Below are 17,968 nucleotides of genomic sequence, written 5' to 3'. Positions count from 1 at the left end.
ACAGGACCTGGCTCATACAGAGCGAGAGAATAAAACTGTCTAAGACCAATAAGACCATATATATATATATATATATATATATATATATATATATATATATAAGATCAGCTTAATTAATCACCATTGAATATTTGAATTATTTTGAAACTTAACAGGCCTGAAATATAATCATATGCTACTCAGATAACCTGCTTTTCCAGTATATTTTATTTAAAATCTTGGCTGAAACAGAGAGCTTTGTGTACATTTCAGACAAATATGCAAAAACTCACATCCTCTGTAGCACATCAGAAGGTGCCAAAAAGTCAACGGCTGCACAAAAAAAAAAACATTTGCATAGGACTAAACTCTGCAGGAGAAATTAGCTTTAATTAGACAAATAATAACTTCAATTGTGGAACCTCTGTGTACATGCAGTTTAGAGATGAGCACTAAGATGCAGCATCTCGATCCCCCTCCCAAGAATCCAGCGAAGTTTCACCCAGAGAGAATAAATTATCACTAAGGATGCTTCAGGTTGTTATTGCTGAATGGATCAAGTCACCTCACTGTCATGTCGGAAATATATAAATAAAAGACCATGTCACACACGTCACACTTTAACGCCAATGCACAACCAACAATTTGGTGTAAAAGGTTTGACTGCAGGAATAATCTGAATAAATACAGCAATCAGGGCAATTTCTGGAACAGCTTACATGACACGCATCTTAACTTGAACTGTTTAAATATGTTTAATCTGCCCACATTGTTAGAATATGCTTTTATTTAAATATTACAAATGCAAATTAGCTTTACTCTGCAATAGGAACACTAATGATTACAAATACTGATATTTTTGGACATGCTGCACTCATTACAGAGTTCACAGACAGCAGCAAGGGCAGCTAACTTAACAACAAAAAGATTGGATCTTCTAGGGGATTATCATAACTGGTTGTTTTGTTTTCAGGCTCAAGACATTTCATTGTAGTTTGGATCAAAGAGTGGGGTGAGGCGAAAGGGAATGGACAGTGAGGTAGTGCATTATCATTCTGAGCAAGGACTTTCCTTCCCTGTGTAGTATTTCAAAAGGGACGTATTTCTCAAATCACCAGAATGCTATCTTTTTTATTTTTTAAGGGCACACAAATGAGCTGAATTATTCTCTTGCAGTAAAACTGGAGCCCACAAACCCATTCTCCTTCTATAGACTAAAGCTTGTACATAAAAGTTTAACTGTCAATGGTCTGAACACATCGTGTGTGTAATTTTAGGATGAATATTATCAACCCTGGCACATGCACGTAAAATTAATAAGCTGGGGCTGGCCTGATCTATTTCCAAACAGATGCTGGCTTGATGGCAGTCACTCTTTTGTTTGTTGTTTTTTTTAAAGGAGCTGTGTACTGCATGCTCCAGTCTCCAGTCCGAAGCTTAGCAGCTGCTTATTGCAGCCTAATTGTTAACCTACAGACAGGAAAACCAGTTTAACATGTACATCTAATTATCTGCAAAACAAACACAAGTAACCATTTTCGCCCAAATGCTCAGCTGATGAATGACAAGTTTGCTTTTACCAAAAAGAAACTAAACAAAAACATGTGCATACAGACAACATCCAGTACGTTTACAAGTCAGCTTCATGTCCTTACAGTAGTTTGTGCTATAGAAGGCAACAATGTTGAATGCGGCTCGAAGAAGTCAGCTGTTCTGTAATCTACAGCTTTACAGGAAGAAGCAATCAGAAATCAGGTTCACCACGTGTCACCCGGCCGCCGTGTTCTGGCTGCCAAAAACTCATCGCTCATCCTTAAAAACCAGGGCAGAGATGACATGCTGGTGTCCAGATTTGAAAGGATCGGTGAGATCAACGCTCCCCCCTTCCGACATCGGGGCTAAAGATTATAGTCAACGGTCTATTTACATATATACACACAGTTTTATTTTTGTCAAAATATATCCACTCTATTTAATGAATTAAAAATAATGACGAAATATTTTGCCTCGAGGTGATAACATAAATCTTTACAGGTGAAAAATAGAATTTAAGGAATATAAAATACACAGCTTTGCAAAGAAGGAGAAGGAAAGACGACGCAAATGCCCAGAAGTTTTCTCATCCTTGTCTGGTCCAAATGGCTTTTCTGATCCCGTATCGTCAAACAAATTTCAGTTAAGACTTCTTTATTTAATTTCAATACAATGACATTTTTAAATATCCACTTCTCAGCCACACATGTCTCTTCCCGATGGTCCTGAAAGGTTGAGAAACGTTTCCCAAAGCAATAAAAACAATTAAAACAATCTGCATTTACACACGGTAGACCTTTTGGATTGGACATGTGTGACAATCTTGTAAGAGAGGGGCCTTCTAGTGTCCAGCATCCTCCCTCATGTACTGTCCACACTCACGTTGGGGCGTATTGCTGTTAAAGTGCGTTGAAGCTCCTCTCAGACTCCCCCCTCAGACCAGGCTGAAGCCTTCGTACTGCTCCACAGCTTGAGTGAGACGTCGGCGCAGGATCTCTTTGGTCTGGTAGCGCGGCATGTCGAGCAGGTTGTAGCAGGTGTGGGCTACGGGAAGGTAGTGCTCCTCCGCCGTGGTGGACTGGATGACAATGCGGAGGCTCTCCATGCCGTGGATGGGGATGCGGTCGCTGCCAGTCAGGAACACTGCAGCCAGGACGCAGGGATCATGGGAGGATGAAAACGGACAGCTTTGAAAAATGCTTCACTTTCTATTCATCCTAAATGTTTGCAAAAATGTTTGGGAAAATAAATTGTATTTGGAGCCTTAAAAACTATATATTCCAAAGAATGGGCAGCGCTCTGTGATCACCTCCACTGACTACACACCGTTGATAATTCAGTTATTCTAATCAACGGTGCACTGAAACCATGCAGGCAAGGGTTCATGCTCTGATGTATGTTATTTAACGAAAATGAGTCTGAATGCTGGTTAGCATCATTTTGCGTTTAAGTGGTCCCGTTTTCTCTCTGTCACTGTGTTGAAAACAGGAAAATAAATTGGATCTTGTGTCTGAAAACAGTAAAAAAAAAAAAAAAAAAAGGTTTTTTTTACTGGTAAGAAAATATTAATTATCAACAAGTATCCCAGCTTCAGGCCTGTAATGTCTCCGCCACCATCCACGTCTGTACAAAATCATAATGGATGAAGCATAATTATTTTTGGCCAGTAAAGCTGACTGAGCATAAATGATTAAATTATGCTCAACAGTTTAAAAGGTGGACACCCAAGATTCAACAAAACAGGAACCAAATATGAATTATGGTCACAACTCGTCCTTCTGTTTCTGACCACAAAAAGTTATCAAATTACCATGAAAGTAAATTATTTGTGATGAAGTTAGGCCTTCCACTTCAGAATTTTAATCTCAATAGAAATGTTTTCATAGTGGATAAATGGTTCTTGGCTTGGGAGTGTCAACGGGCCACCAAACTCTAAGAAGTTCATTTATGGGACGAGGTGGTTGTTAATGGTTTTGTACTGCGACTCCTTTATGAATAATACAAATAAAACAAGTTGGGAAGCTGTGTTAAATACAAATGAAAACCCAAATGCAATAATTTACGAATCCCCTTAAACCCCATTTTATTCACAACGAAAGCTTAGAAATGTGGAAAGTAAGGAGATGCTTTTTTTATGCAGAAAAAATATATGTCACTAAAGTGGGGGCATCACAACTAATATGACCTAATAGGATTAAAATGTTGGTTTATGACATTTGCAAATTTTCTGTTTTTATATACATTTCGTACCATGTCTTTTTCTGAATCTGATAGTAATAGGTACGGTAACAGAGTAAAACAAATATGTCGACAATTTTCATTAGTATTACTATTACTGTTGTTATTGCAATTATTGTTACTATTAATGCTATTATTACTACTAATAGTAGTAATGGCAGCAGTAGTAGCATTCCCGCTGCCCTCGCAGTCTATTGTCAAGCAGCACATTGTTACGCTGTTAGGAACATGTCCGAGCATGAGAATTCATCTATGATGCATATCGAACAATGGAGTCAAATGCTCACATAAAAACTGCTTCTTCTTTTCCAGAGGGAACTCGTGGAAAACCTCCCAGAACAATCTGACCGTTGGATGAGTGGCCGTGTACTCGCCTTTGTAAACGGCATTCTGAAAAGAAAGAAAAGATGAATCATTTCTCAACGTTCAGTTACCCTCAACCCCTCGTCAAATCAGCAGTCAGTAAAACAAATTCAGTTAATGAAAAAAATATAATTTTTTTTTCTGTATTTGTGACATTTTACATAAAAATCTGTTTCTAAACTGTGCCAACTAACCCATCTGTATTTCAGAGACAAAAAGTAAGCCAGCTAACATAATCGTCCATATTGAACTCAGTTTCTAAAACATTTAACAGGTTAGAAATGTCATCAAAGTCTCCTGAAAACATCGGGCCAGACTAAAAGGTTGACAACAACCTTTTCTTCCCCCCCCTCTCACTTAGTCGGAGAGTGACACACCTCACCTTTAGCACCATGAATCAACTCTCTGGCTCCACGTCAGGCTGCGTTCCAATGTGCTAAAACCATCTGTTGAGCCCAACCACCTGCAACCAATCTAAGGAAAAGTTTCCATGCAGCACTAACGCAGACTATTACACCTGCTGGATGCAGCCACAACTGGGAATATCTTTTTGGCATCTTTATTTCTTTAATTTATTTTTTATTTTTTTTACTTTGCGATTGCCAGCAGTAGTGTGTTTATCGCCAAGAGCTTAACGGTGCACAAAAGGTTCACAGTTCCAGTCGGCGTCGATAGCAGCCAGAGTCACAACCACTGTGGAGTCATCTAGCGTGGGACTCAACGCTGATAAAACACCTTCTCAAAAGCCAAATGTTCGCAGCTGTTACGTACATTACAGAGAAAGTCAAGACAAACAAAACACGGTTTGTGTTCGCTACTCTGGAGCCGGCATCTCTTTTTTTGGTCAAGGAGCACTGTGACTAACTTTCCAGATGATTATGATCCATCCATCCATCCATCCATCCATCCATCCATCCATCATCCCCATTTATGCTCCTACTCATGAACACGCCACAAGGGGAAAACAACTTTTAAAGGGCAAGAAAAGGAAACTGAAATGTACAAGTTTCAGTGTAACCTGCAAAGGTCCAAACATTTGGAATGAGCTTGGTAGTGCTATAAAAGAGTCTGGATCTCTCAATTTAAAAAAAAAGACTAAAACAAATTTTTTTATTAAATTATGTCTCTTATTAAATTTTTTACGTACCAATATTATTAGTTTTATTGTATTAGTTTTATAAGAATATATTTGTATCTAGGAAATCCGAGGAGGTCTCAGGGTTTTTTTTTGTGTTTTTTTTTTCTTATTTAGGTTATAAGGTTATTATACTGTATGTATATTATATCTGTAATTTATAGTTGTTCTGCTGTGTGACTGGGCCCCTATTCATAAGCTACAGTAGCTTCTGGGGAGTCCCATTTTACAAACCTCGATTGATTATTATCTGTATTTGTGTTTTTTAATTATTTGTAAATAAACTCTAAACTAAACTAAACATCCATCCATCCATCCATCCACCCATCCATCCATCCATCCATTTTCTTCCGCTTATCTGGAACCGGGTCGCTTTATGACAGAAAAGTAAAATGTCCAGCTCTGGCAGTTTGGACATCACAATCCACACACAAAAGATCTGCCAGCACTTGCATCACTGGGGGTTTTGCTGATTGTTTGATTTACACTGAGTTTTGCCTCAAAAATCAATAATGCACATCAGAGGGAGAGAGTGTACTGAGCAGCAAATGGTTAATGAATGCGTATAAAGCAAACAATTTAGTCCAAACCGACTTGTGAACCTTTGAAGCTCAAACTGACCTTCTCCATCTCCTCCCAGTTGTAGTTGTTGTTGCCGACCACCATGGCCATGAGCTCGGAGGGCTGGAACAGCAGCAGGATCTCACCTCCGCACACCTTCAGGAAACCAGAGGAGAAGGCCGAGTACTGCTCACACACCGAGTCTGTGAACACGTAATTTAGGTAGGCCTCCACAAACTCCTTCCTGAAACACACACACATAGAGAAGCAGGTTCAGCCAGCAGAAATCAATTAACTCTGCTCAGCAGCTGCATCCTCAACAATCAGCTTTTCAGGAAATAATTATTTCCTCCATCATTGTGGCTGCATCTACTTAATGGTATTTTGCAGATTCACGGTAGTTCAACAACGTCACCCACCCCGTGCAGCCCGATCTGAATTTGTTTACATGTCAGTGAGGTCTTTCTGAAGAAGTTTCTAAGTTTAGACGTAGATTAAAGCCCCTCTTCCCCCTGCTGGATCAACTTGTGAGAACATCATTATAGTTTACCGTTTACCTAAAACATGGGTTATTTTAAAGTCTCGCAACAGTGGCATCATTTCAAAAGGTTTGAGTTAATGTCAACCTTATTCAAGTGTTGACATAAGCACACAAATCAAAATCAATGAGCAGTTGGACTGTATTGTTAAACAAACATGAAAACATCTAAAATAACTGGGTTTAAACCTTCAGTTGGCTGAGATCCCAAGGTTTGAGGACTTAGTGGTTATTTTTACCCCAACTTTTCAGAAAATGGCTCCTTTATCTAGCTGATCTCATCAATAAATACTACTGTTGGATGGAAGAGACCGCAGGGATCAAGTGTGACTTAAATGTTACTTTCCTAACAAATTATCACAGAGATATAAACGTACTTGACTGTTATTCGCCTTTCAAATACAGTGGCAAGTAAAAGTATGTGAAATCTTTGAATTCTTTTGGTGTTAATATGCCATAAAATGTGAGCCAATCTTCATCAAAATCCCAATAGTAGACAAACACAATGCGTTTGAGCAAAGAATCATAAAGTTTTGACAGAAATGATGGAAAAAGCTACTATTATTGTACCTAAGATGAAGGCAAGAGCAGTTTATTCCAAGTAGTGTATTTTTGTTCATACACAATTAAAGTGAATAAATTGGCCCCAGGGTCTCCCCGTTAGCCAGTCAGACAATAGCGGGTCAGAGATTTTTCAACCCTCTCACTGACCCCACACGTGCAGTAAAACTTTCACCGAAGTTAGAAAACAACAAGTCAAGTTAATTACCGGATCAGTCCAGGCTCAGAACGTGACTAATGGAACTTTTGCAATGAATTCAATGATATTTACTAGGTTTATTTATTTGTTGATAAAAGCTGATTATAACAAAATACAAAGTTGTTACCATGACACCAGACAAATCTTGAAAAAGGCAATACTTTCTAAAAACTGCATATATATCCTTTGTTTAGTAGCAACATTTGTGTGTATTTTGTGAGGTCCCAGTGACTTTTCACCACTCAACTCTAATCTAGTAGACCTTGATTTAAACTGAATTCATGCGCCAGATTTCCTCTCCAGGGCTTCCCCATATATACAAATAGGACAGATATGTGGTCACAGTGACCTAAGGAAGGGGGAAAAAAATTGAAAATAAAAAAGAGAAGCAAGATGTTATTTAAAAAAAAAAAAAAAAGATACTGTTTAAGCTGGCGGAGCTGCTGGGAACAGAAAACTTTGTGTTCACCCTAAACACAAGTGCTGAAGTGGATCCAGTGAACACACAAACCGTTGAGAAACAATTCATTCAGAAACAGACAAAAACAAAATCAAAAAACCGCCCGTTTCGCAAACCTTCCCCAAAATACAAAGTTAGCTCTGTAGTGCCATTTTACCTCGCAGCAGCAATAAAAATTTATTTTACTTCTGTGACACTTTCATGGCCACACATTGGGGGATTTTACAGAAAAAAAAAAAAAAAAAAACTTGTGCCGCTGCAGCTCCCACCATCTGTTCAGCGCTAACAGGCGGTCCTGTTGACACGGCCTGGCCCCCAGCTCTCTGAGGAGTCCTTCACACAACACTGAAATCAGGGCTACTGGCACAAGGACAAGATGAAGACATTCAATGGGCGTGAGAAAAAAAACACATCGACCACAAAAAAAAAAAAAAAAAACACAGGGTGTGTGTGTGTTCAACAAGATCATGGCCTTGACTTAAAACAATGGGAGACAAGCTGCCAGCTGTATGAACATGTGACAGTCTCCGAGTGCAGGACAAACATAGACAAAGCCCACGGTCATCTGTTCATCTCTCAGAGAGGATGAAGCTAAAGCAATGAAACCCAAATACAACTGGGTCACCTGTCATTTTAACATGAATACGGAGTCAGGGCAGAGCGGATGAACAGTCTGGTGAAATGTCAGCCAAACTTCTGACAGCATATTTAAATTAATCAGCTGCCAAACCTGTTGTTATCGTTCACGGTGACGTTTTCTCCTCCGGGTACCAGCTCCTTGACTTCCGTCATCCCATAGTTCTCCCTGGTAATCTAAGATGGAAACACAACACATACCCTCGAAATTAGGTTTTTGTATTCTGAAAAGCAGAAGTTGTCGTCATCCCACTAAGAACCATATAACTATGTAGCCATACTACACAGACTATTGTGTAATATAATTTAATATAATATAATTATGTAACCCAACATAGTACACGTGGGTGAAGAGAGTAAAAAAAAAAAAAAATTGTTTTAAACATTTGATCATATTCTGGACTGCTGAAGACTTTTCCTGGACGTTTTAACAGGAATCAATTTTTCTGATGTGAATCATGAAAGTGACAAGGTATGTGCCTTGGATATGAGAGTTTGCCATCAAAGAGGTTTTTGTTTCATATATTTATATACATATTTAACAGTTAATATGGAGTTTTATCGTAAAAAAGGGCCCCTGAACAGAGTCTTAAATAAAGGACCCCCCATGGACCTAGAAACGGCCCTGCAATTGTCAATTGTCTTACAAGAAACACATGCATTCACCTTTCTGCAACATTACTGAACTGCTTACATATTTTCTTTACATCAATACTGCCCAGTCCAAACAACACACAAAAAAAACAATCTCTCCCACGTGTATTAAAAGGACTGAGCACAAAACAATGACCTTCACAGCCATGTGTTAGTAGCTCACCTTACCCAGAACAACAATAAATCATTAAATGCCACCTCCAGAGACCCTGACAGTGTTTTCTTGTTGTTGTTTTTTTAGGCCAAATTATTGGTAGGGACAATTGGGCAGTTCTTTGATATGTACAGACAGATCCAGTATTATATCCCTTTGCCTGAAAATGGTTAGTTGTAGTTATGATCATATATGTCCGTCTCACTTTAGGTTATCCCTATCTACTTTAAAGTCCTGGGTTACAAGAAAAAAGTTGTTTTATGTCACATTTATGCAGAAATAAGTAAAATTCAGCAGCATTTTAAACACACCAAAATTACTTATCATTGCCATTAATGATCAAATTCAATGGTAAACCCACCCCTAACATGAGCCCAGCAACTGCATCTTACACTGATCATACGTGTCTGTTTAAAAAAAATAAAAAATAAAATAATAATAATTTGACCAGTTTATTGATCATATAATTATGCCTTTTAGAAAAACCATGAGCAGTTATGAAAAGTTTTAAAGATTTGCTTCTTTAGAAGGAATACATGTTTATTGGCACAGGACTTTAAAATGGAAAATTATGCAACAAAAGAAAGAATAATAAATAACAGAAGCTTAATCAAAATGATTAAAATAGTGGAATGTTACACACAGAAAAGTTGAGCAGGAAAGTCCCCTCCACATCTCCTCCTTCGTAGTCAAGAAGTTGCTGTAAACTCCTGCAAGGGGAAAAAAAGTGATTAGTGGCCTTTAAAAGGCCTTTAAACTGGGGAAACACAAGTTATCAATCTTATGAGTTAAGATGAAAAACATTGTGATTTAAAAAAAAAACAAAAAACAACTCAGCTATTAAACAAGATTTGAAACAAAATACATCTAAAGTTTAACTCTGGAAGCAGCTGGGCCGGTTTCACAGTTGGTGGTCCATCATTAACTAACAGTAAGAAACCATTTAGAGGGAGTGTTAGTTTTCCAGAGAACATGCTGATTAGTTACCTGATAAACAAACATAACAGGACACAGGGGAATCAGACAAACATGCTGACAAAGGAAAAGCCAATTAGTGGAAGAGGATGGAGTATTATTGTTGCAGAGCTGAGGTCACGGTACAGCTGAAAACCTCAAAACACTAGAGCCAGTGTCTCCTACACCAGGAGGAGGTCAGCATGCTGCCATGAGTCTGCTGCATCTGAACTAAAATAAAAACTGGACAGTGAAGCTAAAACTATTCAGTGCTTTAAAATTTTACGTCCTTCAAGTTTGGGTTGTGTGTGTATCTGGAGGATGTTCACGCCCTCTTACACCAAATAATCTCAAAATCAAAAGTCATCTGGGGGCAATTTGGTGCTCAGACAGCTTGACCTTCCTTCCTCTATTTCGGTGGAACAGAAGTCAGTTTCAATTCTTCTAATAAGAAAAAGAAAATACTGCAGGCAAAGAAACCCTGCAGTGATTGATGATGGTTTCAAGTACGAAATAACTGGATCAGTTTCTTAGCTCCTCTACAATATTTAGCTACTGGAGCCATTGGACGATAAAGAACAGACACATTTGATCTAAATAAACTTTTGCAGGTGTGGTGTGAACAAACGGCTTAACCAAACATCTGCATGAAAAGGACGCCTGCTCCACCTGGCCTCGACGGGTGACAGTTCTCTGAAGTCCTCCAGCGTGGGAAGTACATCCAGCAGCTTCTTATAGAGAACCAGCGGGAAGTGCAGGTCCACCACCGTGGAGTTATAGATGGCGAGTCCGCAGATGATCCCGATCAGGTGAAACCAGTTCTGCTCTACAAAACACTACATATGCACACGGGACGTTTGTTTCATAAATAACCTTTCTAAATCAGTTCAAGACTGAGCACGACCTCAGGTCCCAAAAGCTTAAAAACATGATACAGAATTAATCTAATTACACCTTTGAAACTTATTAAATTTGCAACTGTTTCTATGGTTTTATGTGTATTTATTTATTGAACACACCAAAAAGGAGTAACACTCCTAATTGCATTGTATTATCAATATATGTGTGTGTATATATATATACACACATTGCATTGATATTTATAAAATCTGACAAATCTTCATCCCTACATGTGACAGCTGTTGAGACATTTTAGAAACAGACTAAGGTGTTGAAGTCCAACAAATCAGCAGCATCAACATAACCCCAACTCTTGTCTCTTTATTATTCTGTAATAATAAATAAGGTAAAATACCTTCTTTTAGTGTCAAACTGCTTTTAACTTCCCAAAAATGCATTTCAAGTTTCTGGAGAATTTCACTGTTGGTCTGTGTGTTTTCGTGTGCTGCAAAGTCTAAGTTAACAGTTGTTTTTGTTTTTTTTTTTGTTTGTTTTTTTTACAAACAAAATGATGCTGATAAATAAGTAAAAGGATGGGAAAAGGCAACTTGACTGAGTTGTTATGACTCTTTTTTTTCCAGCCTGCTGTCTCCAAGTTCAGTTAAGTAATACTGTATATGATGGTCAAAATTCAGGGACATGTTCCCTCATGGAGGCGAATGTTTTGTAAACCTGAATGTTTCCACTGACAGTCTTACTCCATCTAAATATAGAAAAGACAGCTCTTCTTGGAAAAGACAGATGCAAAAAAAACTAACTGTCTGCACACTTTCTGGTGGCTGAAAGAAAAAAAAAAAGTAGCTAGCAAAGAGCCAACAGATTTACTGAAGTATTGACTCAAAACTCTGAAGAAACAGATGGAAAATACCGGTTACACTGGGGCACAGCCCACATGAGAAAGTTGCCTTTCATTTCTTTCATTTTATCCAGTAGCTACGATTATAACAAGAAAGAAAGGAAGAAAGAAAGAAGGCTTATGGGCAATTTACACACATGGGACAGCAACAGCAATTACACTAATCTTATGATGTCATTTCGATCTTACATGCCACCACAAGAAACATTTGGGCACAGATTTGTATATCTTGTGTCTCACACAACAGACACATGAAACCATTTCCGAGGCTTCACCATAGTAATGGTTGTGAAAGGCATCTCTAGAGACGACATTATTATCCCTGCAGACAATCCACACCCAAACGACATCTACTGAAGAAAGAGAGGAAATTCCAACGAGCTGACGCTTCCTCTCATCTGCAGCAAGTGGACACAGCTTTCTTGACATTTGAATGAGTTTAAAATAGATAAAATAGATGATTAAGGTGAAATAACTTTCGTTTCTGAAGAAGTAGTGTCTGCAACATAGTTTGCAGCTGTCGTATTTAAGTGACTAAATTACGTTTCCAATTGACATTTAGCTGAGGTAATTATGGGAAAAAAAAAAATTTTAAAGTACAAACAACAATAATCCACGATGTGAATCTGGTTTCTTATCGCAAACACAGACAACTTTTTCTGAATACTTGGCCATTGTATGTATAGCTATTGTACGTGTACTTTGTGTAAGTTTAAAAGTTACAAATCCAGGAATGCTCAAGAGCAGCTTATGAAACGACTTTTTGCAACATCAGCTAAATGGAAAGTCGACATTGTGCTGAAACCAGATTCCATTCAATTGTTGGATGGAAAAAATTACGCATTTGTAAGGAAGAAACAGCTGATGTTAACAAAGAGAGAACTGCTGGTGCGGCGGGGGGAGATTAGCATCTCCCTCTACCATGTGAACATGGCAATTTGATCTGACAACTATGAATGTCAACATATCTAAAATAATTATGAACATGAGCACAGTACACAGGGTAATACCGCCTCTGAGCAGATAACAGTTTATAGTGTCAGAAGTCATCAATGTGTGCTTGATAGTAATGCTTCATATTTATATGTTGAGTTCTCAACTCAACAATAATTGCATACACTGAAGTGGAAACTAACTAGATGAAGTGAAATCCTGCATCTGAGGATTTTATTTTATTTTTTTCTGTTCTGGAGATTTCCCCTTAAGGCTTTAGAGTTACTCACTACAAGCTCATCGCTGACGTCTGTCGTGACGCACAGACACAAGATATTGTACTTTTCCTACTAGACAACAGCCTGGCATCTCATGCTCTAGAAATTCATTTCTGGGTTTTCCAGTGAACTAAAATGAGGCGTCTGCTGATCACCGCACGAACACCTGAACATGCAATGTACATGTTGGTTTCAAATGTGAATTGAGATCTGATAAATTAGTAAGATTATTTACATTTTAATTTTTAAAAGAATATTGATTTTGGATACTATACTGTTCATAAGGTTTGGACTACGATATATGATTCATGTGATGTCTTTAAGTCTGTACGTAATGAGTCCCATTCACCAGACATCCACTAAGGCTAAAGTCACTAAAAACACTAAAAATCAATTTTTCACCTCAGTAACTATCAGTTAAACAGAAACAGGGTACCGTTGAACATTATTCCATTATGAATGGATTGAACTCAACATGCCATGGCTGCATTCAGTCCTACAGGACAACTTACTTTGTCTGAGAACCACAGCAGGTTCGACTCGTTGTAGTTAGTGAACATCCCGTACACGGGATCCATCAGCTCCTTCAACAGCAGCAGGAAGAACTCTTTAGTTACTCCGCCTGCATCTACAGCCTCCTCTCCATCAAAGATCACCTGCAGGGATTGACAGGAAAATAAAATGGGCTGCAATAAGAAAGGAGGAAACCAAACACGTATTATAGTTTAATTCAAATTCAATGAATCAGACTCGTTTTACTCACCTTGAGTGGCTTCTTGAGGTCCACATCAGAGTACATAGTGAGCTCTCGTAGCGTGTCGCTTACCAAATGGTCCCTGCGCACATGGAGCACGAGATACGGGTTCCTAGCAAGGTGGGGTTCCAGCGTGAGCAGCATAAAGACATTGTGCAGGTTTGCACCGCTTACTGCCATCTTGGTGATATTTGTTGGTAGATATGGGAAGAACAAAGACAAAAAGATGGCACAGCAAATTAGCAAAACCCAGACATGAAAATGTTCACATTTGACAAATTAAAGCTATGCATTCTTGGATCACTAGAACTATAAGCAGATACCTGCATTTGCAGTTCGGCATCTGTTTGCAGCATTGTTGTCTTGGCTTGGGCGTTCAGTATGAACGGGTAGGCACATAGGTTCACTGAGGGAAAGTCACTCTACAGGAAAGAAAAAAAACAAAAAAAAACCTTAAGCTTAGTTATACAAATCTACATAAAAAAAAGTAATCTAATATGCTTAGAACACAAAAATCAACTACCTGCGAAGGGGAAGATCCCATTTTCTAGAAATCAAAGTAAAAAAAAGTTCATAAAGGCTTTTCTGTATGTTCAGATGCAGAGTGCAGACTTAAGATTTACTGTATTTTATTAACAAAAGTATAAGCAAAGAAGTGTAACAGATGCCAAATGTACTATTTGTGGTAATTTGACAGTCTGAGGCAAATAAGTGTAACAGCGTAACTCACAATTTCAGCTTTACTCAGAAACCACTTGAGGTAGTCTTCCTGGATGTCCACCAGGCTGGTGATGTCAGGGATATAAAAGCGGTTGTACTCCACATGCTGAGCCTTTAAGTTTACCTGGTTACAATAAGTTAACACGAGAACGAGATCCATGAAATGTGAAACGGCTATCCCAAATAAATACCCAACTAGGATGCAAATATTTGTTTCTGAGACTGTCCTCAGCAAGAATGTAGAGATATACGTGACATTTTCGGATACCTTGTGAAGTTTCTCCAGCAGCCTTAAAGTGGCCAAAAAGTAGTTTTCATAGAACACGGGTATGAGGAGCGTCTTTCCTCCTGTTAGCATGAACACGATGATGCTCTTGTACATGTCGACCATTCTGGTGAAAACGCTGCCATCGACAAAGCACCACCAGTTATCTGCAGGGATGGAAGAAGATGGAACAAACTTAACATGAGGATTATTTCTATTTTGTACCCTTTTACTGTTTCCATGGGAATTAAGAATGTAGATTTCAGCCAGAAGCTGAATTGGATGGCAGCTAAATTTGAAGAAGGTTGGAAATGTTTGGATCCATTCTTTCTCAAAAAAATGTAAATAAAAAATACATGGATACAAAGATAACATTTGCAGAGTTGTATCTGAACAAAGGAACAGAGTTTAATAAAAAAGAAAAATCCTTTGGACAGATGCAATGAAAGTAGATGTGTTCAGTGCCACATTTGACAAACATTTCGGGGACAATAAACTCAAACCAACATTCGAGCATAGTGGCGGTAGGGCGATGATGTGGGTTGGTTTGGCAGCATGCCATTCAATACATCATCCAAATGTTCCTACAAAGCACTTGAATACCCCGATTTATTTATTTCAAATATAATTATTGCTTAAAATTAAAGTTGGCACAGAGTGGAAACTTTGGTAAGTTTTATTTAACTCCTTTGCTTTTGATTGTTCTCATAGTTAAACTCTTGGGTACATGAACTCTATGTGGTGGACCTTTTAACATCAATACCGACTGCAAGACCCCATATGAGCACTGACACGACCATTATTACGGTTTGAGATATTACTTGTATTTCTGAATCAATCATCTTGTTTTTGTTGTGCCTTTGTCTATTCCCAAGATAACGTACCAAAATCAAGAGCATGAATGAGCTGATGTAACTGGTACATAGTCTAATATCACATGATATTACTGAGTTTGTTTGTTCTATAATAAGTAGTTCCCAGAAACAATTTTAAGCGACTTCATAGATATAAACAATTATATTTTGTTTATGCATGCAAATGTGATACCCAATACTTTGCTGGGGTTGGCGTCTAGCCGGAGAATGGCCATCGCCAGGGGTATGGTGAGGCGGATGTAGTTCTTGGAGTCTAGTAGGGCAGGGTACTCGGATAAGATGAGGTAAATCCTCATGGCCTCGACATCAGGAGGAGAGCGTGGCAGCTGAGGGATCAGCAGACTCTCAAAACTCTTGGTTGCCTAAACAAAACAGAGGCCGCACATCACAAGGTTTCTATTTAAGGGATACTTTGCTACAAAAAAAGAAAATCTTTTTCTCATTCATTATTATATGTACATATAAGTAACAATAGTGATATTTATGAGATGTTATGACATAAAAAAAGGGTAGATCCATAAGGCAGCAGGAAAAAATTAGGAGTTAGAAAAATGTTTGTGGTTTGGATGGCAGCCTCAATCTGATTACAAGTCGTATTAGGTTTCCAAACCCAACATTACTGAGGCACAAACGGAGGTTATGAGTCAGTGCTAGGTCTGTGGCAGAATTTGGTGTACTTTCAAAACAAATATGAATCCATATGACATGGGTGTTTTTAAACTAAGGGCAATACAAAAAAAAAAGGCTTTTACCAAAACGTTTCTCCTTAAAAAGGCTGAATGGGACATTGTGGCCATGTGGAATAAAATGGGACACAAATGTTGCGCACATACGCCTGTTCAGGAGCTGACAGCATAGATGAAGAAGAAATTATAATACGAGTTGGAGTAAATTATTAATTTCATATAGCAGAAACTAATATATATCTCTTTGAACAATCATGATTTTTACTAAGCTGCAACAGAAGCTAGCAAAATTTTACCTGAGCATTCATGGATAAAGATGGTAGATTCATCATTGTGACAACATTTAAATGACAAAGTTAATTTACCTAAAACAAATTCAGTTGCATTGACTGTCTGGTTCATTCTTTTTTATCCTCCATTCAACCTTTTAGTTTCATAGTTTAAAACGGTTATTTGATGCTGATGTCCGTGTTGCTGTCCGGTGCTGATCAGAGTATTATTATCAAAGCTGAGACCACTCCAGAACAATGAGCTGAAACATCCTTAACTGATGTTTAGACCAACAACCCAAGGCAAATGTAAAAGTAGTATGTGACTGGATACGATGGCCAAGTGGGTGTTATTAAAAACCAATCAACTAATTAATTAATTTTAAAAAGTCTGTACCTGCCCTCATTCTGATTCTTATTCCAAGATAGGACCTGCTGCACGAAAGGCATTTTTCTGTGCAAGTTTATCTATACCTTCAGAAATAAAAAATATATATATATATATTAAAAAAATAAATAAATGAGCCAATAACATAACCTCCTCTGCATAAAAAATAATCAATAAAAAAAAAAACAAGCATGGAAAATTTCACTTCATTTCACTGATTTCTTCTTTCAGTTCAGTTTTAAAATAACAGGTGGAGCCCCAGCCAAGATCATGAACCTTTATTTATTTGTGCTATTTATCCTTCAGGTGAGATAATCATTAATGCACATGAATTGACAAATCAATACCTGTTCCAGGAGTCCAGCAAAGGCTGGTTTGCTGAGCGTTTCAAACAGAATTCTGACAGAGTTGAGATCGATGCCTGGGATCTTTGGGTTGGTTTTGAAGTGAGTATCATCACTAAGAAAAACAAATATAAATAAATAAAAATACATTTTTCCCTTAGTAATCCCACAATGGGGAAATGTATTCTCTGCATTTAACACATGTCTAGTCAAACTAGGAGCAGTGGTCTGCCATTTGCACGGCGCCCGGGGAGCAGTAAGGGTTAAGGGCCTTGCTCAAGGGCCCAAAGTGGTTGACCTTGGATGCGATCCAGGGGTTTGAACCTCACACACTCCCCTCTGTAACCACTGGGCTTACACTCCCCAAACATGACTTATGTCATCGCAATCACAAAATGATTAAAATCAGGTTAGAGTCCAGGCTGTGCAGATGTGATTAAGTTTGTGTACAGGCACATGTACTGGACTAAACAATAATCTATTCCAACGTGTCATGTGGCAGTGCCTGCAGCGAGTCAAGTTCAGTCAAAGGTGCTGACTTTAAGACGTCTTAATTCTCAGTTCAACGTAAGCAATGCTTAGGTATACATGCCGACTGAATGTCTTTAAGTAGATCCCTAAGCAGATTGCCTCTTCAGGTTGTGAGCCTGAGACGGTAAACACAGACCACTCTACACATCCAGACCATCGCCTCAACCGTGGCCAACAAAACCCTAAACATGACAAGACCGTTGT

General features: G+C 38.3%; 1 protein-coding gene across 1 annotated transcript in view; it reads right to left on the bottom strand.

Annotated features, from left to right (window-relative positions):
• Positions 1–189: 189 nt before the first annotated feature.
• The window catches only part of herc3 (HECT and RLD domain containing E3 ubiquitin protein ligase 3), a 31,836-nt gene continuing 14,057 nt past the window's right edge, over positions 190–17,968 (bottom strand). Inside the window, exons 12-25 of the mRNA XM_061717999.1 lie at positions 17,237–17,348; positions 15,719–15,908; positions 14,675–14,838; positions 14,417–14,530; positions 14,210–14,233; positions 14,010–14,108; positions 13,696–13,866; positions 13,445–13,588; positions 10,635–10,801; positions 9,655–9,721; positions 8,298–8,380; positions 5,870–6,053; positions 4,038–4,140; positions 190–2,655 (exon numbers count right to left, since the gene is read on the bottom strand). Coding sequence (XP_061573983.1) covers positions 2,447–2,655; positions 4,038–4,140; positions 5,870–6,053; positions 8,298–8,380; positions 9,655–9,721; positions 10,635–10,801; positions 13,445–13,588; positions 13,696–13,866; positions 14,010–14,108; positions 14,210–14,233; positions 14,417–14,530; positions 14,675–14,838; positions 15,719–15,908; positions 17,237–17,348 — 1,831 coding nt within the window. The 3' untranslated portion in view covers positions 190–2,446. The remainder of the gene's footprint in view (positions 2,656–4,037; positions 4,141–5,869; positions 6,054–8,297; positions 8,381–9,654; positions 9,722–10,634; positions 10,802–13,444; positions 13,589–13,695; positions 13,867–14,009; positions 14,109–14,209; positions 14,234–14,416; positions 14,531–14,674; positions 14,839–15,718; positions 15,909–17,236; positions 17,349–17,968) is intronic.

The sequence above is a fragment of the Cololabis saira genome, chromosome 1 (genome assembly GCF_033807715.1).
Source record: "Cololabis saira isolate AMF1-May2022 chromosome 1, fColSai1.1, whole genome shotgun sequence".
NCBI classification, from domain to species: domain Eukaryota; kingdom Metazoa; phylum Chordata; class Actinopteri; order Beloniformes; family Belonidae; genus Cololabis; species Cololabis saira.
Note: the sequence above shows the minus strand (reverse complement) of the source record. Positions and strands in the feature narration are given on the sequence as shown.